Source organism: Gopherus evgoodei, chromosome 1 (assembly GCF_007399415.2).
Source record: "Gopherus evgoodei ecotype Sinaloan lineage chromosome 1, rGopEvg1_v1.p, whole genome shotgun sequence".
Taxonomy (NCBI): domain Eukaryota; kingdom Metazoa; phylum Chordata; order Testudines; family Testudinidae; genus Gopherus; species Gopherus evgoodei.
In genome coordinates, this window is record NC_044322.1 from 337,937,530 (window position 1) to 337,965,214 (window position 27,685).

General features: G+C 43.7%; 1 protein-coding gene across 1 annotated transcript in view; it reads right to left on the reverse strand.

Moving 5' to 3' along the window:
- Positions 1–27,685, reverse strand: part of SLC2A13 (solute carrier family 2 member 13) — a 346,965-nt gene that overhangs the window by 96,205 nt on the left and 223,075 nt on the right. The window contains exons 5-6 of the mRNA XM_030534907.1: positions 26,656–26,819; positions 14,580–14,700 (exon numbers count right to left, since the gene is read on the reverse strand). Of these exons, the coding sequence (XP_030390767.1) occupies positions 14,580–14,700; positions 26,656–26,819 (285 nt within the window). The remainder of the gene's footprint in view (positions 1–14,579; positions 14,701–26,655; positions 26,820–27,685) is intronic.

The following is a 27,685-nucleotide window of genomic DNA, read 5'->3' on the forward strand; positions in this document are numbered from 1 at the left end:
GCAAAATGGGAAACTGGAAGACAGAGCTCTCAAGGGCTGAGGCTTCCAGGTTAGTCAGGGTTTGCAGGCTCCTGGCTTCCCTTCAGCTTGCCAGGTGGGATGACTAGCAGCAGCAGCCTGGAAGTGCCAAATTCTGCAATACTGAAACTCTCTGTGAAACGGAATGGTCTTTCTCTGCAGAGCTCTACCTCATAGACAGCTTGCATCTAAGCCAGGATCAGGTGGAGCTGTTGTCCCTGTGCTGTAGCAGCTACTCCAGTAACCACATCCTTGTATCACTAGAAAGCTGTGGGAGCCCCTGGGAGAGCAGGAGAGGTGCCTCACTGGCTCTGCCTATAAAGGATGGCTCCCCTCTTCCACACAGCCATCCAGGGTGGCCTAGGAGAGGGGTGAAAATGAGAACAACCAGTTACAGCTCCCTGATTTTCTGTGCTAGCCCCTAACTTGTGCCATCGGCAATGGTCCCCAAGGAACCATACACCAGCTGAAGCACAGCATGCACCTGCTACTCCTCTTTGTCCTGACTCATACGCAAGTGGCTGCAGGGAGAGAGCCACAGAGACTGGCTACATCCACTGGGGACTGCCTTTCAGCCAGGTGTCTGTGGTGGGGATGATATGGTTCATGGACAGGTATAACTGGGGCCCTTATATTACCTGGATTTCAAGACTCTGCTGTAACAGGAATTTTTTTTTAACCAATGCTACTATGTTCTCATCAGAACAAGAATTGGTCAAACAGATTTGAAAACTGGGCTGACTTACTTTATAGCACTCAACATGTGTTGAGGGCCTTTTAAAGCACAAAAGGACGGAATAAAAGCGAAGGGTTGAGATGAAAAGAGAGAGAAGAGAAGGACAAAGAATGGGATGGAATAATGGGAGGGAGAGGAAATCTAGGGAGAAAAGGAAAAGAGATAAAAAAAATCTTTAAAAATTGAAAAGCCATTCACCGCTTAGGACACTTGCAACAGAAAAAGGCAACCATTCAGTTTTTAAATACTACAACTTCAAAACTGAAAATCATTTGGAAGCAACCTTTATTTTATTATGAAATTAGCTTTGGAGAATGCTGTTTCACAATAGGAAATCACTTGTGAGAGAGCCTGTTGGGGCCAGTTACATACAGCTTTTCTGTTACTCAGATAGACAGGATTTTTCTACCATTAAAAAACAAATTTAGTTCAACTAGAGATAAAGTGTGACTATATCTCCCTATTCTCCCAGGGTGAGTAGGATTCAGTTACTATTCACTTTAAGTTCTGCAATTGCTTCTTTCCTCACTTTTTTCCACTGCAGGGAGTTCTGTACTTGTATTTGTTAGACATTACACCTCATGCATGAACTTTCTGCAAAGTCCTTGTCAGTTTGCCTTTTCTGTGTGCTTCAGAAGCACCTTAATTTGAAATGCAAATTGTACAATGTCAGTTTTTTGTGGCATGACTTAGCAGTAAAGGCCTTTTTTCAGGGAGCTTGTTCTATGGATATCATTTCTCTTTTTGACAAGTGAATTATCCAGTTTCTTTTGCTCTGATCCTCAGATTTGGGATTGTTCAGTTTTGATTTATTTTAAGATTTTTGAGTTCTTTCTACAGTTTATGCTGAATTTTCAACTTTGTCTTCTGAATACTTTTATCCTCACCAATCCTTTCCAGAGACCGATTACAGACCAATATTAATATTCTCTTGTTGTCTGTTTAAGAAAATCAAGACAGGGCCTCAAAATCTATTCTGGGCTTAATAGTTCCCTTTTAGTTAATATATGGTTTTGTACTATCCTACCACATGGGCAGAGTACACAGTCACCCACCCAGAGGAGCAAAGCATTCTGTAAGTAGAAGCAGGCAATGCTCCTGTCATGTAACCGCATTAATACAGTTACTTCCCTTAATTACCTCAGGCAAGAAATTAGTACATACTTAGTATTTCTGATTATCCCTGTGTTGCTTCCAAAGATAAACCTAAATCTTGACACTAAATAATTAAATATTTAAATTTAATTAGATTATATTCCATTAAAAAGCAACACAGGGAGAATGTTAAGGTTGCTCTGTTGAGCAGTCAAAAGCCAAGGAATCACAGGGCTGTTTGGCATGCACAGAAAAGCACTCAGTTCTTCAAGGTGTTACACTTGTGTAGCTAAAATTATACAAAATATTAGGATAATATATAATGTAATTTTGTCCTTTTTTTTTTTTTTTTTTTTACTTCTGAGTGATTAACTGGGCAATCTTAACACTTTCAACTTTGTTTTCTAATGAAATTTCCTAGGATTCTTTTTTAATTAAGTCATTTTAAATTCAATATTCCATACTATGTAAGTGCTAGGTTAGTCACCAATAGCCTTGTCCTACAAACTTTAAAATGTCTGCACAAGGCAACCTCTCCCCTGTACACCTTAAGAAGTTCTGCTGTGAAGCTTAAGAGCTATGTAGCTTTTACCTCATAGACATTAAGGTCAGAAGGGACCATTATGATCATCTAGTCTGACCTCCTGCACAACGCAGGCCACAAAATCTCACCCACCCACTCCTGTAACCAACCCCTAACCTATGCCTGAGTTATTGAAATCTTCAAATTGTGGTTTAAAGACCTCAAGGTGCAGAGAATCCTCCAGCAAGTGACCCGTGCCCCATGCTGCAGAAGAAGGTGATAAACCTCCAGGGCCTCTGCCAGTCTGCCCTGGAGGAAAATTCCTTCCCGACCCAAAATATGGCGATCAGTTAAACCCTGAGCATAAGGTAAGGAGTTATGCCTAATTCACTTCAAACTTTACAAGGATCTTGGTCCAGTAAAGAGCTGAGCCCTTCCTGAAGTTAATGAGCATCTACAATTCTCATTGATTTCAATGAGAAGTGAGGATGCTCACCTGGAAGATATACACGGCTTCAGGTCATCTGCTGGAAACTTATGCATATCCCCTTCTCAGACCTCATCCTCTCTCCTGCTTCCTCTCTACCTCAGCAGAATTCCAGCATTCCTCCCCCACTCCCCTTCTGCAAGCTGCAGTTTCCTTCACATGCCAGTGCAAATTCTGCCACTGCTCTGAAAAGATTTCTTTCAGCCCTGATTTACTTCTTCCATCCACTACAAGCCCCAGTTCCCCCAAACCACACCACCTCTCATAGACTTATGTCCTGATTTTACTCTGGCCAATCCAGGAGCTCCTGTTCCAGGTCTCTACCCACTTGACTTCCCGAGAATCACCCAAATTCCTAATAAACCTTCCCAAGCATCTCCAAATATTTCCACATGAAATTATAGAAGTTAAAGGAAAAGATCTATCTGACTGTGGATCTCCCTCACAGTGTAGAACGTCACAGAATAATGATGGAGGCTACCATCTGCAATATGAAACACATGGAATAAGAAAAAGCTATTATAGTAAGCTGGAGACCATGGAGTTCAAAAATAATATATTAACAGCTCTGAACAGACTATAAGTTATACTGTAAGTAACTGGGGCAAGGGCTGTCTTTGTACAGCACCTAGCACAATGGGCCTCTGATCCAGGATTAGGACCTCTAGGCACTACTGTAATACAAATAACCAGTTATTATAATTGGTTCTCTTTTCCCTGTGTACCTTATCTCTTCATAATTTCATACACAAAACAAATTCAGCTACCATCTCTGTGCTGATGACTCTCAAACCTACTTTTTCTACTCCAAACCTGTCTCCTTCTGTCCAACTAAGATCTCGGTGTGCTCTCTGACATTTCCTCATGGATGTCCAACTGTCACCTCAAGCACAACATGGCTAAAACAGAGCTCTTAATCTTCCCACTCCACGACCTCCTCATTTTCTCCTTTCTTGATCACGGTGAACATCACTACAATCCTGCCTGTCACTCAGTCTCACAACCTAAGCATTATCTTAGATTTGTAGCTCCTTCTAGGTCCTCATATCCAAGCAATGTATAAATCTTGCTGATTCTTCCTGCATCACACCTCAAAGATATGGTCATTTCTATCCACTCAGGGGGCTACATCTCTTGTCTTGATTCTCACTGCCTCGCATCTTAATTACTGCAACATCCTTTTCCCTTAGCCTTGACAAATGCAATCTTGCCTGGTTCATTTCCAGAATGCTGCTGCAAAGATAACAGTCCTAGCCTGTTGCCCCTCTCTTTGCATCCCTGAATTGGCTCTCCCTTCTCTATTGCATCAAACATACACATCTTGTCTTTACTTTCAAGGCTTTCCCAGCCTAACACCACTCTACATACCATCTCTCATTCACTATGAAGATGTCTGCTCCTATCTCCAGTTGTCCCATGATGCCAGCCTCCATTGCGCCTTTGTTAAATTTAAAAAAAAGCATCTTCCTGGTTTCTCCCATGATGCCCCTAATGCCTATAACAGTCTGCAAAACTAACTCATTATCCATCTTCAAAATCCTTCCTGGCTGTGATGTCTACAAAAACAAACTTGACAATGGTTAGCCAGCTGGTGTGCTCAGACTGCTGCCTATTATATTGACCAATATTATCCCACCGTTTCCTTGTGCTCCACCTCCTGTCTGAATCCATCAGTAGTCTCTTGTCTTAGAGTGTAAGCACTCTGAGTCATGGGCCATCTGTACAGTGCCTAGCACAACAGAGTCCTAGTCCATTACTAGGGTTTTTAGGTGCTACGGTAATATAAATAATTACAACCACTGAATTTATTGTACAGAGGCCTTTGATAGGAACACACATAGTATCTATACAAAAAAAAAAAAGTGTGTGTAAAGTCACCCTCTCGTGACTAAAATGTACAGAGCATGTATACTATAATGATCCCACATATGGAGGAGGTTTCACAAATGACCTTTAGAGTATTACTTTTGTAACCCTTGTTTGTGATTAACATATTTTAAAAAATAACTCCTAGGGAATGAAAATGAAAGTGCCAGAGATACTCTACTGAATAGTGGAAATAACTGGATGTTCCCCCATTTATACAGGTCTTGACCCAAAGTCCACTGAAGTCAATGGAAAAGTTCTTCAGTGGTCTTTGGATCAGGTTAGTCACAACTGTTTCAAATGGATAGCTATCAAGCTCTGTGTTTTCAGTGTGACATGAAAGGAGTTTTGCACACAACATTCATTACTAATTGGAAGGATGCCCTACACATTCTTCTGAAATGGACCTTTCTGCCCCCTAGGATTTTAAGTTACAGTATCAGGTTTGATTTCGAGCAGCAACATGCTAGCAAAAGGTTAAATGCCAACACCTGAAATGGCTTTTCCTACTTAACCAATTTCCGGATTTGTACTAAGGTCATTCTTCAGTTCTACAGCATGAGCGCTCCACTAGAATTTTAATTAAATTTTGACTAGAGCAGGCAAAAGTATTCTGGAACACAGATTTGTCCCTCAATTTACTTTTAGTTCTTTTGGGCATTGGAGAGGAAAGCAATCCCTGTGTTTATCACCAATTCTCAGTTATTAGGATGTCTGGTAGCACCGTCTCTTCAATATCAGAAAAATAAAACAGGAATAATATTTTAAAGGATACGAGGTCTGCAATATCTGTAAATCACAGCTCTACAAATCCTGATCACTGCATTGTAAATAACTCATAGCTATGAATTTGGGTTAGCTGGGGCAGATGTAAGCTCCAATAGCTACTGTTTTCCATACTCACTGACAGGATCCCAAAGTATGAACTCCAGCTAAAACAAATTTAAATTGTTTGTTTTACTAGGTTCTTCAAAAGACTAAAGACAATGCTATTTTATTGTTGAACTCAAACATATGTTACTTTTCACTTAATGAAAATTTGTTTTTATGATTGTTGTTCAGCACGCAGAGAGCTTTTGTATGAGTGGGTGCTTTATAAATACAATTATTGATTACTATTAAATACTTACAGTTATTAACTGTGTAATATAACTAATGTATAATATTATTAAGCATGAATGCCTTCATCTTAGTCAGTGATGCACACTCACTTGATGAGATTAGGAAGATGAATTGTGTAAGGATGACTCAGGCAAGGATGAACGCAACAATATCCATGTGCTGGGTACAGCAGATTGGCTCCTTTACCTTAAATGAACACTGAAGGCAACCAGTTCTGAAAGTTCTTGCACTGAGATAGTGTACCCACAATGATGTGAGCTGAAGAGTTACATTCATAGATACATTAATAAATTACAAGGCCAAAAAGGACCATTGTGATCATCTAATCTGACCTCCTGTATAACACAGGCCATAGAACTTCCCTCAAATAATTCCTGTTTGAACTAGAGCATATCTTCTAGAATAATATTCACATCTTGATTTAAAAATTCCCAGTGATGGAGAATCCACCCTAACCTTTGGGAAATTGTTCCAGTTGTTGATTTCCCTCATGGTTAAACATGTATACCTTACTTCCAGTCTGAATTTGCCTTGCTTCAACTTCCAACCATTACATTGTTTTATACCTTTAACTGCTAGACTGAAGAGCCCTCTATTATATTTGTTCCCCAGGAAGGTTTTCATAAACAGATAGTTAAGGGTTAATGTCTCTTTTACCTGTAAAGGGTTAACAAGCTCAGTGAACCTGGCTGACACCTGACCAAAGGACCAATCGGGGGACAAGATACTTTCAAATCTTGGTGGAGGGAAGTCTTCATTTTGTGCTGTTTTGTTCTTTGTTCTCTCCTGGAGCTAAGAGGGGCCAGACGTGCAACCAGATCTTTCTCCAGTCTTTCTAAAACAGTCTCTCATGTTCAAAATAGTAAGTACTAGATAGAAGGCGGATTAGTCTTTATGGTTGTTTTCTTTATTTGCAAATGTGTATTTTGCTAGAAGGATATTTTACCTCTGTTTGCTGCAACTTGTAACTTAGGCTACGAGGGATAGAGTCCCTCTAGTCTATGTATAAGCTTAGACCCTATAAACATTTTCCACCTTGATTTTACAGAGATAATTTTTACTTTTTTCTTTCTTTAATTAAAAGCTTTCTTTTTTTAGAACCTGATTGATTTTTTTCCCTTGTGTGAAACTCAAGGGGATTGGGTCTGAACTTACCAGGGATTGGTGGGGGAAAAGGAAGGAGTGGGGGGAAAGGTTAATTCCTCTCTGTTTTAGGATCCAAGGAGTTTGGATCAGTGTATATCTCAGGGAAGTCTGGGAGGGGGGAAAGGAGAGGAAATGGTTTATTTCCCTTTGTTTTAAGACCCAAGGGGTTTGGGTCGACAGGGAGTGTACCAGACACTGGAATTTCTGGATGGTGGCAAGCTATCAGATCTAAGCTAGGAATTAAGTTTAGAGGGGTACATGCAGGTCCCCACTTTCTGGATGCTAAAGTTCAAAGTGGGAATAATACCTTGACATATAACACAGCCCACAGAACTTCCCCCAAATAATTCTTGTTTGAACTAGAGCATATCTTCTAGAATAATATCCACATCTTGATTTAAAAATTCCCAGTGATGGAGAATCCACCCTAACCTTTGGGAAATTGTTCCAATTGTTGATTTCCCTCATGGTTAAACATGTATACCTTACTTCCAGTCTGAATTTGTCTCGCTTCAACTTCCAACCATTACATTGTTTTATACCTTTAACTGCTAGACTGAAGAGCCCTCTATTATATTTGTTCCCCAGGAAGGTACTCACAGACTGTGATCATGTCACCCCTTAACTCTCTCTTTGTTAAGGTAAATTGATTCCGCATATAAGGCATGATTTCTATTTCTTTGATTATTCTTGCAGCTCTTCTCTGAACTTTCTCCAAATAATCATCCTCTTCTTGAATTGCAGACACCAGAACTGGACACAGTATTCATTCAATGCCAAATACAGAGGTAAAGTAATGTCTGTATTTAAAAGTTAACCTGACACGGATGGACACAACCACTGTCAGTTTCAAATTGCAGGTTGTACTAAGCACAAAAACATTATCTGGGCAAAAGGCAACTCTGCATTATTTCTTCTGCACCTGATGATCAAACCGTCAAGGAAAAACAACAGAGAACCGTAAAGAGGAGAGAGAAGTGAAGGAAAGGAGAAAAGAGAGACTGAAAAATGGAACAAAGTAACAATAATGGCTGCCAAATCTGGGTCTGTTTCCCTGAGAAGAGATGGATGGTGTGCTCAAGCCACTGGATCTTTGATTTTCTAAGGGTTTGTTAAGATCTGGGAAAGATATTGCAGTGAGCTAATATGTGTTACTGAACCTCAGCCTCTTTCCAAATCTGGTTAGTTCATTTTAAAGCCAATTTTTTTTTTCTGAGCCAATTTATTTTTTGGAGACTGCTAACTTGCTCTCTGGTATATAAGCCATTTCTGAAGCCTTGATGATGTCCATACTGTTTTGAGTGACCTTTCTCTAAACAAATTAAGGAAACACAACCTAGATGGAGCTACTATAAGGTGGGTGCATAACTGGTTGGAAAACCATTCCCAGAGAGTAGTTACCAGTGGTTCACAGTCAAGTTGGAAGGGCATATTGAGTGGGATCCCACAGGGATCAGTTATGGGTCTGGTTCTGTTCAATATCTTTATCGATGATTTAGATCAGAGGTCTCAAACTCCTGGCCCGTGGGCCATCTGTGGCCCGCAAACCTCCCCAATGTGGCCCGTGGGCAGCCAGCAGTTTAGGTCTGGGTCTCTCCCTTGGCCCCACCTGCCGCCCCTGGGCGCTCCCCCCACTCCCCAAGGCAGCTGAGCGACATCTGCCTGCTCGCTCCACGTGTCTGCTGGCCCCTCCCTGCGGCCCCAGGGCGGGGATGTGCCTCCGTGTGCTCCTCCGCCCTGAGCGCCCCGGGGACAATGGGAAGCTGTGGGGGCAGTGCCTGGGGGCAGCAGCACATGAAGGCCACTGGCCCACCCTGCCTTGGAGTCCCAGGTAAGTGCTACACCCCCACCCCCTCCCAGAGCCTGCACCCCCACCCCATTCCCACATACCCCCTCCTGCCCCCAGAGCCTGCAACCTCATCCCCTCCTCCTGCACTCCCACCCACGGCCAGAGTCTGCACCCAGCACCCAAACTCCATCCCAGAGCCTGCACCTCAGACCCCTCCCCCACCCAAACTCCCTCCCTGAGCCCAACCTCTCACCCCTTCTGCACTCAAACTACTTCCCAGAACCTGCACCCCAATCCCCTACCCCAGACCTCCTCCCCCACCCAAACTCCCTCCCAGAGGGGTGTGGAGTTTTGGGTGGCAGCTTCTGGCCAGCATGAGTGACATTATTGGCCCGCTGGGAGGATCTGAGGACTGGCACTGGCCCTAAGGTGAATTGAGTTTAGGCCCCTGATTTAGATAATGGAGCAGAGATACACTTCTAAAGTTTGCAGACAATACCAAGCTGGGAGGGGTTGCAAGTGCTTTGGAGGATAGGATTAAAATTCAAAATGATCTTGACAAACTGGAGAAAAGGTCTGAAGTAAATAGGATGAAATTCAATAATGACAAATGCAAAGTATGCCATTTAAAAAGGAGCAATCAATTGCACACATACAAAATGGGAAATGACTGCTTAGGAAGAAACACTGCGGAAAGGGACCTGGGGGGTCATAGTGGGTCACAAGCTAAATATGAGTGAACAGTGTAACATTTGTTGCAAAAAAAAGCAAACATCATTCTGGAATGCATTAGCAGGAGTGTTGTAAGTAAGACATGAGAAATAATTCTTCCACTCTGCTCTGCACTGATACAGCCTCAACTGGAGTATTGCATTCAGTTCTGGGTGCCACCTTTCAAGAAAAATGTGGACAAATTTGAAAAAGTCCAGAGGAGAGCAACAAAAATGATTAAAGGTCTAGAAAACATGTCTTATGAGGGAAGATTGAAAATATTGGGTTTGTTTAGTCTGGAGAAGAAACTAAGGAGAAACATGACAACAGTTTTCAAGTACATAAAAGGTTGTTACAAGGAGGAGGGAGAAAAATTGTTCTCTTTAACCTCTGAGGATAGGACAAGAAGCAATGGTCTTAAATTGCAGCAAGGGAGGTTTAGGTTGGACATTAGGAAATATTCCTTACTGGAAGGGTGGTTAAGCACTGGATAAATTGCCTAGGGAGACTGTGGAATCGCCATCATGGGAGATTTTTAAGAGCAAGTTAGATAATCACCTGTCAGGGATGGTCTAGATAATATTTAGTCCTGCCTTGAGTGCAGGGGACTGGACTAGAAGACCACTCGAGGTCCGTTCCAGTCCTATCAGTCTATATTGATTTTGCTACTGAGCAATGCATCATTGTAGGAAGAGAGATGACCCGTAAGTGACATTTTCTTTAGACATCTTATGTGAGTGAAGCCCAGGTTGTGAGCCAACTTGAATTTGAGGAAGGAGCTTGGGAGGTGACCTACACCTTTTATTTTTTCCAGTATGACCCCAGCCCAGTTCCAGCTATGAATAGAAAGTTGAATTTAAAGGACAGTGCAGCCTGCCAGAGTTTATATGAATGTGATCTTCACCATATCCTTGTAAATAAGGAGTTAGGTCAAATTCTGCACTGATTTACACTCCAAAGTCCTTTGCTCCTTTGATATTTTCTGTTCATAAACCAAATGCAAATATCAGTGTGTGTGGCACAGCTCTTCTATGGGGTGACAACTGTCCCCAAGCTACCTTAGAGAAAACACCCACATATGGAAATTACTTTTGAATAAGGAAAGCAATTGTGGGGTTTTTTATTGGTTAAGTCTGTTCTACCTTCAATCTTATCCTAGCAATATCTGCAAAATATGAGCTGGGGAATACAGCTCTTACCAATCAGCAGACAAATGGGACATGTGGAGTAATATTTAGGCTTCTTTCATAAACACCACACTCAATCCTACAAAACAGATGTGCAAACGTAAAAAAAATATTCATAATCTGTACAGTGCTAGGGAATTTTTGTTTCCCAGCAGAATATGTGGCTAAGACAGTTTGTTCAACTTACTATTTTACAGACTGTATTAGAAACACACCCACACACCAACATGCATCTTACTTCCAACACTTACGATACATCTACCCTGCAAAACAAAACAAAAAAACCCACAACCCCACAGCCATGAGTCTCAGAGCCCGGGCCAACTGACGCAGACTCTTGTTACGAAGCTAAAAATATCAGTGTCGACTTTCCACCAGCCTGCGCTCTGATGCCTGGGGAGAGAGACAGATCTCAGAGCCCAGGCTCCAACATGTGTGGGAATATCTACGCTGCTATTTTGAGTCTCACAGCACCAGTTCTGTGAGCCCCAGTCACTGACCTGGGCTCTGAGACTTGCTGCCGCAGGTTTTTTTTTGGCAGTGTAGATGTACCCACAGTTGGATGTTTGCTTCATAGGCCAACTCTAGGTCAAAATTAGGTGGGTATGGTTAGCTTCAATACCTGCATGTGTGGCCATTAGCTGAGGGCATTTTTGAAAGTGGCTCTGAGTTCTCCAGTGTGGCTACAAGCCTGTTCCATTAATGGCTGGCACCCTTCCTGAAGTCCTGTTATTTTTTTTGCTTTTGAAACACCTATTAAACCCCTCTTATTACCTCTGAGATGTCTAATCAATGAGAGATACTGAAGCAGCTGTCCTGGCAGGGATCCTCCATCTATTAGCCAAGGCAGTCAGGGATGTAACTCCATGGTCTGCATGTCCCTAAACCTTTGACTGTCAGAAGCTGGGACTAGACGACAGAGCATGGACCACTTGATAATTGCCCTGTTCTGTTCATTCTCTCTGAAGAACCTAGCACCAGCCATTGTTGGAAGGATACTGGGCTAGAAGGACCATTTGGTCTGACCCATTATGGCCATTCTTATGTTCTTAACTTGGAAAGAAGAGAGTCCAGTTCTCTCTTCTGCTCTGCATTTCTAATAGGAGCAGAGGCAGTTAAAACTTATTTTAACCAGTGAAGTCATGTGATAGGACTCTGAATACACAGGAAGCAAAGCTACTCAGTAACAAGGTGCCATTTTAACACAGCCACTTTTCAGAGTAGAACCAAGTCTGAAGTCTGTGTATTAAGTCTATTATATGAATAGACTTCATAGAATAGATAGAAGCTGTTCTCCTGGATTCTGTACTTGTGGATTAAAAGGTTTGGAACAGAGACAGGTTGGAGCTGAACTCCTCCAGGGACTCCACTGGAGACCAGATGTTTTTTTAATTGCTTTTTCTTCACTTGAAAACTCACTACAAATGTTAATTTTCTATTCCTATTGTCTTCGTTGCAGGAGCCAGGAACTCTGAGGTTTCATGGTACAGTGAGTGACAATGGCAGATATCATATACTTCAGAGAAGGAAGTAAGACCCACCCCCCCCACACACAAATTCACAGTTATGGATAACACGCTTATGAGGGAATGTTTTCTAATCTCAGGAAATTAGTGATATGCTGATGACTTGAGTCAAGAGGATGGATATCCCACATACAACTTTATTCTATATAATATAAGTGTAGACATACTGGTTATTCATATAAATGTCTAATCCTGTTTTGAATTCTGCTAAATTATTGGCACCAATGCCGACAAGTTAAGTATGTGTTGTGTAGAAAACCATTTCCGCTTTTTAGTTTTAACTTTGTTGTCTTTAGTTTAATTGTGTGTCTCCTTGTAATTGTGCTACAAGAATACAAATAGGAGCACGAGACCTTCTCTCTTATTCCATTCACTATTTCATATACCTTTAACATGTTCACTATTATCTTTATGCAAAGACAGTTCTAGTCTTTTCAATCTCTCCGCATATGGATGTTTTTCATTCTAATCCTTTTTTTCCACCTTCTCTAGACCTCTTCTATTAATATCCACTTTTTGAAAGATTCTGATGAAAGCATTCCATTGATTCATATAATGGCATCCCTTTCTTAATAGTCTAACATCTTGTTTGCCTTTTTTGCCTGCAACTGCACATTGAGATGTCTACACCATAATAATATCAGTTACAGTTAATTCCAAAATCAATAATGTGTACAAGTAATTCAAATTATTCTTCCAAATGGGAATTATCTGGAATGTGCCTGCATCAAATTTCATCTGGCATTAGGTTGAACATCACTTTGCTTTGTTAGATTCTTTTGAAGGACCTCATAGTCTTGAGATGTGACTAACCTAAATAATTTTGTCATCTGCAAATGTTGCACCACTTACTGTTCACCTCTCTTCCAAATGACAAACACAGATCTGACTGCACTGGTTCTAGTATGGAGACTTGAGGCATCTCACTGTTAATCTCCTTCCACACACAGCAAAGTGCGACCATTTTTTTCGGAGACTCTTTTTTTCCTCTCTCTTAACTAGATCCATGTGAGAAAGAGGATGGGTAACCATCAAAACCAAGCAAAGTAGTTTATGTACTCTTTGCTGAGGTAGTGAACACATAAAGGGATTGTATTTGCATTCAGGGATCTAATATATGGATGGTATCCAAAGCCCTGAATTCAAGTTGATTATCAGCATCTGTATTACACTTTCTCTCAAAGATGTCCAAATCCTACCTACTCCCCATGATGCTATGAAGTTCCTCTCCCCAGACTCACTTCTGGGGTAATGAATAGCAGCCAAATGTACTTCTTGCCACCTCTTCTGACATCTTTGAGAACCTCCCCTCCCATTCCCAGGGTCCCACTAGGAAGGTCCTCATCACTACAATCCTCCTATATTTCTTAGGAGTTAGTTATCCACTGTTAGTTTATTAGAATTCAAACAGAGTCTGAAGAAAATAATTGATTAGCCTGTGTTCTGCTGCTGAGACAGAATAGCAGATAGCAGGGACAGACAGCTGAATATTAGTGCCCAAATATTCTGCACACTGAATTGCATGGATATTTACTGTGTTTGAGAAATTATTCAATTCACTCATTTCTAGAATAAACACAAAACTCATTTGTACTGCAGTCTTAACTTGTCAAGCAAAGATTCTGGATTGTTTCAACCTTTATAGCATTTGAGCTCAGTCACATTTAAGTAGTCTTTTCTCAGTGGGACACTGACATTTCCCAGCCTGTCAGCCAAATGAATGCTGAAGAGCTCATATACAAGACTGCAGTCTCCGAAGGGATAAAAACTAGCTATAGATTGTTATCCTGTGCATATCAATAGGTAAGTCAAGTCAGAAGATGCTTAGTCTTTACTAAATTCTGGTATGCAGAAAGACACCATTTTTGCTATCTTACCAGTTTGGATATTTTATTTACTAGGGGAGAAAAAAGCGAACAAAAACTCAAAATACAGAAAATTATAGAATATTTTTTAGAAAAACATTCTAAATAAATGACTCATCTTTTACAACAAAGACTGGATGTGAGCTATCTATGAAAGTGCAAGTTCAATTCACCATTGATAAAGGTTAACATGATTGTGTTTGTTTTGAATTCATCATTAATGGGTCTGTAATTATCACTATTTGAAAAGACAGAAACCTTTAAAAAAAAACAGTAAAATAAAGGGCACAAATGTTCTCGGGGAGAGCTCGCAGTTGTGGTGCAGTGTAACATCTATGAACAGACTAGTAACAGCAAGAGCATTCTCCGCTTACATTTAAAAAAATTAGTCAGAGCCTTGCACTCACTGAATATTAACATTGTGTGTTTTAATAGGGTTGCAACACCTGAGAAATTGGGGAAAATCTTGCAGAAGACATTTAAAAAACAAAGGATCATGAAATCTCACCTGTAATTTGTGCAAGTAGAATTTTGACCTGAAGGATCTGTTGGGTTAAGAGTGACTCGAGGTGAGATCTGAGCTGACAGCAAAAATCCCAAAGCTAGGATAATGAGTGCTACAGTAGTACCTAAAATACAAAAATAAAAAAGATTTTACTTCAAAGTATGCAAAATAATTCTTTGCTGCATAGACCTAGGTCTGGAAAAAGGAAGACACTCAATTGATTTGAGCTTAGCACAGTATTTCCCCACTATGCTAATCTGTTGCATAAGTATCTGAGAAAAAAATATAATTTTTGGGGGTTTGGGGTTGGTGTTAAATTCAACAGCTCCTGATTTATTATCCAGATACTAAATTACTCAGCTGTTTGGTTTTTTTAAACACGGAGTTGAAGACTGTATGAATTAACTTGTACTCCCTTAAGTGATAGAAATAATGTTCAAGAAGCAGAGTTAATGGTGGTTTGTAAATCACAACATGTCCCTAGCTCCCAGACATCCAGACCTACCTGGAAGAAGGACAGTAGCAACACACTGTTGCAGAACAACATTCTTAGTGTGATGGAGTAGGGACTGTCTGTGTGGGGAATGGGATAGCAGGGGAGGATTTTAGGGGATGGACCACACCGGAGCTGTAACCTGAGCTAGGTAAGGGAGGGGAAAGGTCAACACCTTTGCCCGGGAAGGGGGAACAAAAAGAAGGGAGTGGCAGGAGGGAAGCAGTTTTTGAGTTTGGGCTTGGGGCTGTGTGCGCGGAATTCAGGGTATCCTACCTAGGATCCATGCACCCTGAAAGCCCAGAAAGACTCGATGGAGCGATCCTGACTGTTCCTGCAAGCTCTGCTGTAACCTGTGTTCCTGTTGTCCAATAAACCTTCTGTTTTACTGGCTGGCTAAGAGTCACTGTGGGTCCCAGGAAGAGGGGTGCAGGGCCGGACTCCCCCACACTCCGTGACAACTGGTGGCAGAGGTGGGATATACTGCACCCCGTGGACGACGCTTCCTGTAGTAAGTGACTGGGGAGCAGTAAAACAAAGGGGTGATTAACCCCTGGGAGTGTGTGCCCAGTGAGAAGGACTTTGCAGTAACAGGGTCCCCCGGGGGATTGCAGCGAGCGGTCCCAGGGGCGGAGGAGACTACAGCTCGACCCTGGCAGAGAGGTGGTGACCTCAAGAAGGGCTGGTGCACTAGGGGTCCTCCTGGAAACTGTGGGGAGTGGCGAGCACCCCGGCCTATGAGTGCCCAGCAGGAAGATGTATGCCAAGCGGCGCAAGTGCGACCTGCTGGAGCTGTGCAAGCAGAGGGGGCTGCGCCCGGGGAGGCTCAGCAAGGAGAAGCTGATTGCCCAGCTGGAGGAGGGAGACCGCATGAATGAACGGAGCCCTGTCTCTGAGGGAAGCAGCCGGGCAGATGCAGCACAGGCACCAGTGTCTGTCCCCGCTGGGAGTGGTCAGCCGGTGGACGAGGGCTTCCCAAGACCCCCCCTTCCTAGGCCTAGGGGAAGGGCGAGGAGGAGCCCAGTGAATACCGAGGGCACCGTGACCCCCCCAGCCAGCAGGGGAGCCTCCCGGCGAAGCTCACCCCCCAGCAGGGGATCCTCCAAGCGACGCTCGGCATCTGTGGAGCGGATACGGCTGGAATATGAAAGGGAGCTGAAACGGGAGGAGCTCGAGTTAAAGAGGCGAGAGCTGGAGGAGAAGGTGAACCAGCGTAAACATGAGGAGAACCAGCGTAAACATGAGCGGGAGGAGAAGGAGAAACAGCGTAAACATGAGCTGGATCTGGCCCAGCTGAGGAGCAGTGAGGCCCCGGCTGCGGTGAGTGAGGGGGGACCCAAGCCTACAAAGAGCTTTGATAAGCACTTGCTGCCCCGGCGTAAGGAGGGGGAGGACATAGATACCTTCCTGACGGCCTTTGAGAATGCCTGCGAGCTGCACAGGGTTGACCCTGCAGACAGGATCGCAGTTCTCACCCCCTTACTGGACTCCACAGCCGTGGAGGTGTACAGCCGACTGAAAGGGGCAGAGGCAGGGGACTACAAACTGTTCAAACAGGCCCTGCTCCGCGAGTTTGGGCTGACTCCTGAGATGTACCGGAAAAAGTTCCGGAGCCAGCGTAAAACCGTGAGGTCACATACCTACAACTGGTCAACCGGGCGCAGGGGTATGCCCGCAAGTGGACAGCTGGGGCCCAAACTAAAGAGGACCTGCTTGACCTATTTATACTGGAGCACCTGTACGAGCAGTGCCTGTCCGACTTGAGGCTGTGGTTGATGGACCAGAAGCCGGAGAACCCGCAGCATGCAGGCCAGCTGGCCGACCAATTTGTGGACAGTCGGGCAGGGGATGGCAGGGAGGAGTCTCGAAGGAGCAGGCCTGCCTCAATGCAGAGAGAGAGTTATCATGGGACCTCCCAAAGGGGGCCTATGGAGAACCCCCCCAAAAGGGGAACATCCAGCGTCAGGTCCCTCCGACCCACTCAAGGGGACTCACGAGACATGGGCTGCTATCGCTGTGGCCAGCGAGGCCACATATGGGCCCAGTGCCCCAAGCTCAGGGACAGACCAAACAGACCCAACCCGCAAAGGGTGGACTGGGTAAAAACCCAATCGGAGGAGGGGCTACAGTCCCAGGAAAGGGGGGCTGGCAACATACCACCTGTGGATGCTCCAGGCTCCGGTTTTTTGGTTTACCGGGTGGGCGCAGGGCTGCCCCTCCAGAAAAAGTGCATTGTTTCCCTGGAGGTAGATGGGAGGAAGGTCACTGGGTACTGGGACACGGGCGCAGAAGTGACGCTGGCCCGGCCCGAGGTGGTGGCCTCAGATCGGATGGTGCCTGACACCTACCTGACCCTGAGGGGCGTGGGCGGGACCCCATTCAAGGTGCCTGTGGAAAGGGTACACCTGAAGTGGGGGGCCAAGGAGGGCCCCAAGGATGTGGGGGTACACCGATATTTGCCCACGGACGTGTTGATGGGAGGGGACATCGAGGACTGGCCTAGTAACACGCAGAGTGCCCTGGTCGTGACTCGTAGTCAGAGTCGGCAAAGGGCACTGCACCCCGACAACGGGGAAGGTACTCGACCCGAGGTGCAGGATCCTAACCCAGGGAGTGGGGAACGCCCAGGGGCACGGTTCAGAGAGGCTGTGGCCTCAGACCCAGCCAGCAAGAGAGAGCCGGTCCCCATCCCTGTCCCAGCTGCTGAGTTCCAGGCCGAGTTGCAGAAAGATCCATCCTTGCAGAAGCCCAGGGACCGGGCTGACCTCAGTGCAGTACAGACCATGAGGAGAGGTTGCAAGGAGAGGTTCCTGTGGGAGAAGGGGTTCCTGTACCGAGAATGGGCTCCCCCAGGGGAAGTGGAGTCATGGGGGATCAGGAGGCAGCTGGTGGTCCCCCAGAAGTTTCGCCACAAGCTGCTGTACCTGGCCCATGACATCCCTCTCGCAGGGCACCAGGGAATCCGGCGCCCCAGGCAGAGGCTGCTACAGAACTTTTACTGGCCTGGGGTCTTTACCCAGGTCCGACAGTACTGCCAATCCTGTGACCCCTGCCAGAGGGTGGGGAAGGCCCGGGACTAGGGGAAAGCGGCTTTGAGGCCTTTACCCATCATAGAAGAACCTTTCCAGAAGGTGGCCATGGACATAGTGGGACCCCTCAGCAAGACGACCCGGTCAGGGAAGAAATACATCCTGGTGGTGGTGGATTTTGCCACTCGCTACCCCGAGGCGGTGGCCTTGTCCTCTATTGAAGCAGACACAGTGGCAGATGCGCTGCTGACAATTTTCAGCCGGGTGGGGTTCCCCAAGGAGGTCTTAACGGATCAGGGGTCCAACTTCATGTCGGCCCTGCTCCGGTCCTTATGGCAGAAATGTGGGGTCCAGCACAACTGGGCCTCAGCGTATCACCCCCAGTCCAACGGGCTGGTGGAAAGGTTCAACGAGACGCTGAAGATGATGCTAAAAACATTTATGAACCAGCACCCGCAGGATTGGGTCAAGTACTTACCTCACTTGCTGTTCGCGTACAGGAAGGTACCCCAGGAATCTACCGGGTTTTCACCTTTCGAACTGTTGTATGGAAGGCGGGTAAGGGGGCCCCTAGACCTGATGAGGGACGAATGGGAGGGGAAGGCCACTCCCGAGGGAGAGTCAGTGGTGGAGTATGTCCTGACCTTCCGGGAAAGACTGGCCGAGCTCATGGGCTTGGCCAGGGAGAATCTGGCCCGAGCCCAGAGGAGGCAGAAGGTCTGGTATGACTGCACGGCGTGGGCCCGTGCCTTCGCCACCAGGGATCAGGTGATGGTTCTCATCCCCGTGAGGAGAAACAAACTCCAGGCCCCCTGGGAAGGGCCCTTCAAGGTTATCAAGCAACTGAATGAGGTAAACTATGTGGTGGAGCTGTTAAACCGGGCACATCACCGTTGGGTGTACCATGTGAACATGATGAAACCATACTATGACAGGGGGAATGTGGTGTTGGCCGTGTGTGGACACTGGGAGGGGCAGGGAGATGACCCCTTAGTGGATCTATTCCCTGGGACAAAAGCTGGTTCCCCCCTGCAGGCGATTCCCCTCTCTGATCAGCTGACCCCGGGCCGGCACGCTGAGATCAGAGGGGTGCTGCATCTATACCGACAGCTGTTTTCCAACCAGCCTGGACGCACTAATTTGACTGTCCACCGGGTGGAGACCGGGTCACATCCCCCTATAAGATGCTCCCCTTTTCGGGTCACTGGTAAAACTGCCCAGGATCTTGAAAGAGAGGTCAGGGACATGCTGGCTTTGGGGGTGATCCAGCCGTCTTCCAGCCCTTGGGCCTCGCCAGTGGTGCTGGTCCCCAAGAAGGATGAGTCAATCCGGTTCTGTGTGGACTATCGAAAGCTCAATGCCATTACCGTATCTGATGCCTACCCCATGCCCAGGCCTGACGAGTTTCTAGACAAGCTGGGAGGTGCTCGGTACCTCACCACTATGGATCTTACAAAGGGCTACTGGCAAGTGCCGCTGGATGCAGATGCCAGGCTGAAATCGGCCTTTATCACCCCTCTGGGGCTCTACGAGTTTCTGACCCTGCCCTCCGGCCTCAAGGGAGCACCAGCCACCTTCCAGCGCCTGGTAGATCAGCTACTGAGGGGGATGGAGAGTTTTGCCGTGGCGTATATTGACGACATCTGCGTCTTCAGCCAGACCTGGGAGGACCACATGTCCCAGGTTAAACAAGTCCTGGACCGACTCCGAAAAGCTGGGTTAACAGTAAAGGCTGAGAAGTGCAAGGTGGGGATGGCTGAAGTATCTTACCTGGGCCATCGGGTGGGGAGCGGCTACCTGAAGCCGGAACTAGCCAAGGTGGAGGTGATCAGAGACTGGCCTGCTCCCCAAACCAAAAAGCAGGTCCAAGCCTTTATTGGGATGGCGGGGTACTATCGAAGGTTCGTGCCCCACTTTAGTGCCATAGCCGGCCCCATCACCGAACTGTGCAAAAAGGGGAAGCCAGTCAAGGTGATCTGGACTGAGCAGTGCCAGGAGGCTTTCCGGGTGCTGAAGGAGGCTCTGGTTAGTGGCCCAGTTCTGGCAAACCCAGATTTTGACAAACCCTTTATGGTGTTCACCGACGTCTCAGACGCGAGAGTAGGGGCGGTGTTAATGCAGGAGGATGAAAAGGGGGAGAGACACCCCATCGTGTACCTGAGTAAGAAGCTGCTACCCCGGGAGCAAAACTATGCAGCCATCGAGAAGGAATGCCTGGCCATGGTGTGGGCCCTTAAGAAGCTAGAGCCATATCTCTTTGGGGGACACTTCACCGTGTACACCGACCACTCTCCTCTGACCTGGCTGCACCAGATGAAAGGAGCCAATGCCAAGCTCCTGAGGTGGAGCCTGCTCCTGCAGGACTATGACATGGACGTGGTCCATGTGAAGGGAAGTGCCAACCTGATTGCGGACGCGTTGTCCCAGAGAGGGGGCCCTGAACTTCCCCAGGTCACTGGGCAGAGTGACCCCGCTCAGTTCAGTCTCGAAGGGGGGAGAGATGTGATGGAGTAGGGACTGTCTGTGTGGGGAATGGGATAGCAGGGGAGGATTTTAGGGGATGGACCACACCGGAGCTGTAACCTGAGCTAGGTAAGGGAGGGGAAAGGTCAACACCTTTGCCCGGGAAGGGGGAACAAAAGGAAGGGAGTGGCAGGAGGGAAGCAGTTTTTGAGTCTGGTCTTGGGGCTGTGTGCGCGGAATTCAGGGTATCTTAACTAGGATCCAAGCACCCTGAAAGCCCAGAAAGACTCGATGGAGGGGTCCTGACTGTGCCTGCAAGCTCTGCTGTAACCTGTGTTTCTGTTGTCCAATAAACCTTCTGTTTTACTGGCTGGCTAAGAGTCACTGTGGGTCCCAGGAAGAGGGGTGCAGGGCCGGACTCCCCCACACTCCGTGACACTTAGTTATATAGAAACAAGAAAATAAATTTGATTTTTTTCAGAGCTCAGTTTGTAGAAATACTGCCAAAAATATAAACCCACTGTTATGAATCAACCCCTTTCTACCACTCCACTCGAGCCCCCTGAATTTTCTGTGAATCTACTGTCACAATGTGTAACACCAAAAAGGGGAGGACATGCAATACATGTAATGTATTAAAAATAGTTCATTCCTAGCACAAAACTTTAGATCATATAAACTGATAACACCGTGCTCAGCCTTCACCTTTGTCCTAATAATTAACACAGGTTATTTTGCTACTGGGGAAGAATACCATACTGTGTACTATATCTTGTGTTATCTATTTCTAGAAAGCTCAATCACTGTATATCGAGATATATTTTATATTATGTTTGTGTTTAGATACATATTTTTCTACATAGTACATATATGAAATTGATAATCGTGATAAGTTACAAAGAAATACGATAAACTTCAGAGTCAGCTCATGAATGCAGATATCATGCACTTTTGACCAGCACTCCTGCCCTTTTCCCAATAATCCATCACTCTAAGACTAATTCTAAAAGTCTAAGCAACTTTAAATAGATTTGTAATATCAATCCACCAGAAAAAAATGTTTTTCCTCCTCCATATTTCACCTGTTCAAGGTTCAGGATGCACAAGAATCAACCCTACACCAGTTAAAGCTTTTCTCCAGATAAAAACAGCGTGACTTCAGAGCCTGACATCTTGCAGCCCTGCAGAGCTCGATGCTATTGGAAAGGGGAGATCATGATTTTCAACTTCCCAGTAGAACTTCAGCACTCATTTTTAGTCCTGGAAAGACCACAGATATTAGAAATTTAAAACGTGACATCTTTAGGTACAGAAAAGGAATTAAAGGTAATTTTGGAGTGTTTTATGGCTCCCTCTGAATCCTGTATAGTTCTACTAATGGTGACAAAGGGACTTGGTGTCAGGATGGAGGGATACAAAAACTAGTGCGTATAATTAAAAAATACCTGCCCAAGCCATTCCTACAGTAGGTGTTTTTTTTTTCTAAAATAGGTGGCACAAAGAGAAATACATGATGGTTTTATTGAAAGCTAATTTGGAACGATCTGTAAAACTCACGTATGGCTTCACCAGTTATGAGGACAGCGACTAGTCATGCTGATAAAGTCTTTATACTATACCACACCCTTATGTATTCCTTTGTTTAACTATGCACACATTTCACACACAGAAAATATCTATATATGTCTATATATGTAATCCAGTATGCTGTACTACACATTTATCTAACACCTTTACCCAAGGATCTGACAAAGTACTTATAATGTGAAGCTAGCTTTGACCTTACTTATGCAGAGACAATAAGTCCTTCTGTAACATATGGGGCTAGATTCACAAACCACTTCACTACCATACAAGTGGAGTGCAGCAGAAGTTTAGAAGTGCACAACACCACTATGTAACAGTTCAGGACAAATGAGGCCTCATCTGGAGTACTGTGTCCAGTTTTAGGCCCCACATTACAAGGATGTGGAAAATTGGAAAGAGTCCAGCGGAGGGCAACAAAAATGATTAAGGGGCTGGAGCACATGACTTATGAGGAGAGGCTGAGGGAACTGGGATTGTTTAGTCTGCAAAAGAGAAGAATGAGGGGGGATTTGATAGCTGCTTTCAACTACCTGAAATGGGGTTCCAAAAAGGATGGAGCTAAGCTGTTCTCTGTGGTACCTGATGACAGAAAAAGGAGTAATGGTCTCAAGTTGCAGTGGGGGAGGTTTAGGTTGGATATTAGGAAAAACTTTTTTCACTCAGAGAGTGGTGAAGCACTGGAATGGTTTACCTAGGGAGGTGGTGGAATCTCCTTCCTTAGAGGTTTTTAAGGTCAGGCTTGACAAAGCCCTGGCTGGGATGATTTACTTGGGAATTGGTCCTGCTTTGAGCAGGGGGTTGGACTAGATGACCTCCTGAGGTCCCTTCCAACCCTGATATTCTATGGTTCATGATTCTAAGTGAAAAGTACTTTACCCAGTTCAGTTGGCATGGGGAACAAAGGTATTGCAGGCAGACTGTAATTGCATCTAAGAAGAGCACTTTCAAAAACTCACACACACTTGTGTGTGTCTCGCTTACACATTAGTCAGATAGTCTTTAAAGAACTACCATAATATGGTTCTTATGTTTTTTAAGGAAAAACAGGTTTCTTGAGAAACCCAATTTACAAAATATGAAAAATACTACCCCTTCTACTGCTCCTCCTAATGTCCTGTGTAGCAGAGTGTTTGTTTGATGTATTGTATTAATAATTATATTATTCTAGTATTATAATACCGAGCACTAGCATTTGCCAGCACTGCTGCCAATATGAATGTGTGTGCATTAATTGGGTGGTTTTTTTGAGCACACACAGGCAGTTTACTTATGTTGATAGATCTGTTTCTGATGCCAAAACCTTAAGCCAAATCAGGAAGCCTAAATCTCTGGAGAAATTATGAAGCCATCTTCAAAATAAAAATGTGGATTTTAAATTTATTCTATATTTGGCTTTGTGATGCTACTATGACTATTTACATTGACGACAGTCCTCTGGGCATGCTGGATTTCATCCTGGATTTAATGTACTTTCCAAATGCTATAAGCCAGAACATCAAATATTATGAGACATGTTTCACATGGGGAATGATCATCACATTTATATTCATTCTAAATATGCTTTGTTCATCTTTTGAGAGGTTGACCTAATATGGAAACATCTTCTTTCATCCCTTAACCCTTGTCCAAAGGAGGAGGAAAATATTCAGATTTGGCATATAGGTATTATATAGTATTTCATTCTGTGGAAAGTTTTCCTTGTCTAACACAAACCAATACAGCATATCATTAATTGAGGCTAAAAAACTAAGTATTCTGAAGAGATTTAATGTCCTCTCTATTACATAAAGCTAAAATTTTGTCATATGTACAAATACAGTGTGTCTTCAGACTGCCAAAGCCTGAGGAAAAAAAACTAAAACAGATGTTACACCCTTCAAAATCTCTCCACATTTTACATGTAATGAACAGCCTTTGAAGATACAGAACAAAGGAAAGAAAGACAATTGGCATCAAGATATAGCACGAGTTGGAAACTAAGTGGAGTCAGTAGCCAACCATGTTAAAATTCTGGCTGTCTTCTCCCCTTTTTTTGGCAGAAAGCAGCCCAGGGTAACTTTCATAACTTTTCAGAGATCTATCAGCATGGTAGGATTTTTTTTAAATGTTGCCAGCTCTTTGAAACTAGTGAAGATGTCAAGCTTCAAATGGTAAACACTCCTTTACAGAACATTGGCAGAGAATGGAAAAAGCCCATATCAGTTTAGGAAAAAGAATTTAGAGTAAATCTACTTTTTTTATCCAACCATTAATAATGGTATTACAGACCATAGCTATTCCAATAAATGTCAAGGAATTACCGCAAGACAGTACTTAATGTGCGTACTGTTACACCTATGTAATGTTTAAAAATAATACTTATGACTTATACAGTGCTTTCCATAACTTCACACATTTGTGCACACTTTTCAAATTTTCCTTGCACTTAGCTTTCGTATATTCATGCAACCAGTGAGTACTGTCCTCATTTCACATATTGATAGGTGACATCAGAGAGGTTATCCACAGAGGCAGCACCAGTTGTAACCAGGTTTAGAGTTCAAGATTTCCCAATTCCCTTGAGAGGCAGTTCAAAGTAGCAGAGTGAAAAATGTACACTCACAAACATAACAAAACCCACTATTTGAAACACTGCCCACCAGAGGATCTAAAGAGCAACATAGGACCTAATGTTTATTTATTAAGCATCCCTCCTGCTAAGATGCTCTGTATGCCGCACAATTAAAATGCAATAATAACAGATATGCAAGAATGAAATCATCATAGAATATGTGACTTACAAACAAAACACTGCCTCCCCCGACCAAATCCTAAAAGCCAAGCACCACATGAAAAGCTCTAACTAGTATTTAGAGATGGTATATGATCTCAGTCTCAGCTTGAGGGGAGTCAATATTTCATTTTTCCTTTTTTAAAAGGCCACAGTATGAAGATGACTAAAAGAAACACAACACTAATTAAAATGACTGAAAGAAGGCAACCCAGTACAGAGAAGGGAACTAGAAAAGGACATCTTTACATACTAATTCTGTTCTGCATCTAAGTACCATAAAACCAAACACTCCTTACAGTATTCTTCCTGGTTTTACAACAGTGGCCATCTGCTCTTTTACTAAACTGCTTTGTGAGAGATATTTGCATGAACATTTTCAGATCATTGATCTTTGAATATATTAGTCAGAGGGCCTGGTCACAAAGGGCCCAAAAATTCTAGAGGCAGGGGCTAAAGCCTGATGGTCAGGACCCAAAAAGGTCAGTTTAATTCTGGCACCGAGACATTGAAAAATACACCATGCCTAACACGGCGTACAAGATCAGTATTGCGTTATTGCAAAAAATAGGCTTAAAGTATTTGGGGAATAACAATAAAGTAATACAGTTCTGCTTTGTTCTGCTTTTATTCATGCCTCATAATAATATTTGATAGACCACACAGAAAAAGAATGACTATCAACTGAGTAAATAGCATCAGATGACAGAGCTTGACAAATTCACACAACATTATATATTGCTGTAAGAGTGATATACGGTAAATGGTTTGGGGACTAAACAAGTGGCCTTATCTAGATTCAGTCACAAGCAATGAAGTGCATATTATTTTGACGTGTGCTTTAAACTGCTAGGAAATCTAAACAAAGGTCAACAGCATGAAAGCTATCAGCAACTCAGTCCAAAGAATAAAGGGGGGGCTGGACTGTATGACCTTTGGAGTTCCTTCCATTTGTGTAAGATAGGTATATCTCCATATATTTATTTTTTATTTATTTTATGTTAACTATAGACAGTGCTACTAGTTCTGCCTATATCACCTTCCTAGAAGTGACCGTTTTGACTGAGTTTAAGTGTGATGTTAATGCCATTATACAAGAATGCTTAGCTAACGGCTAAAATTCATAAGGCATTCAGAATTTTACACTTTAGTTTCTCATGTGACTATGTTGGATTAGCCACTTCATGTTAAACCATTAATTATAATGCTTTTAGTATTTCATATTTGGAGGGGCAATGAACAGAACAGCATTCTTCTCTTTTTAAAAGAACACAGCAACTATATGTCTTTTTGCTTTCCGTAATAATTTCTGACAAAACGTTACAAATTCACTTTAGTTTCTAAAAATTACATGTGCCATATTATATATTTAAAAACTAACCAACTGTGAAGTTAGGCACATTTGATTACTCCTAAATTAAAGTCTTAAAGGGGTATACCTATTATTGTCAACTGTGCCCTGATGCAGAAATTGCAGCTGAACAAATATACTCATGATAAATTTAAAAATTGCTTTCACTCTTAGCGCCTCGCTGCACATCGTTTTCATTCTTAAAGGCTCCTGTGTACTTCAGATTAATGTATTTAAAAGTGTGTGTGTGTAGGCAAAATAAAGAGTCAGTTGTTTATTTTACGTTTCTTTAGAAGATCGTGTTGATGAAAGAAGAATCCAGAGCCTTATTTTCATTTTGTTCACTTTCATTAGAATCTAACAGTATTCCCCAAGTAATCTCTCACCTGTTAGGCTACCAAGCGTAAGTTTCCGGCGGCCCACTTTTTCAACAAGCCAGACTCCCACTAGTGTGAAAAGGAAGTTTGTAAATGCTGTCACTGCAGCCAGCCAGATTGCACGACTGTCATCTTGAACCCCCGACATCTGCAAAATGGTTGCACTGTAGTACCTGCAAAATGAACAAGAAACAAATATAAGTACCACCACTGATTTGACCTTTGCTTAGATCACAGATTCCATCATACAGTTTAAGGCCAGAAGGGACCATTAGATCATCTAGTCTGACCTCCCGTATGACAGGCCACACAATTCCACCCAGTTACCCCTGTACTGAGCCTAGTAGCTTGCGTTTGGCTAAGGCATAGCTTCTAGTAAGGCTTCCAAGTCTTGATTTAAAGTCTTCCAAGAGATGGAAAATCCACTACTTCCTTTGGTAGTTTGTTCTAATGGTTAATCACCCTCAGTGTTAAAAAGTTAAACACATTTTAGCTAAAGTGAAGTGGAGAATGGTCTTTATCCTCAAGGAGAGAACACGCTGCTGAGAGATTTCATAACCTTTCAAAGTGCTTTAAATAGAGCCACACAAATACATTCAGTGCCATTTCATGGGAAGAAGTTTTTCAGCAGCAAAAAAACACAAAACAAAAACTCCAGTGCTTGCTCACTGACAAGGAAAACAATGTATCACAATTCACAAGGGGGAAGAAAAGAAGATCAATCATTACATTAACTTGTAGGATCACTGGTCCTTGACCCTTGTGATAAACAGCATTTTTGTGCATTGGAAAAGGGAGGATAGTGTGTTGGCATTGAAAGAGGAAAAGTCAATGAAAAACTCAGAAGAAACACATCACAGCTCTATTTAACCAAAACTCCCCATTATCCAAACTTCACTTAAGCTTTGCCCTGTTTATCTCATTTATTTTAAATGTCTCAAACACTTTGGGTAAAATTATTATTGAAAACTGACGAACAAAAGCTAATAATTGATTTTGGAGTATGTGTTTAAATTGCATTTGCCAGTTGTAATTCCAG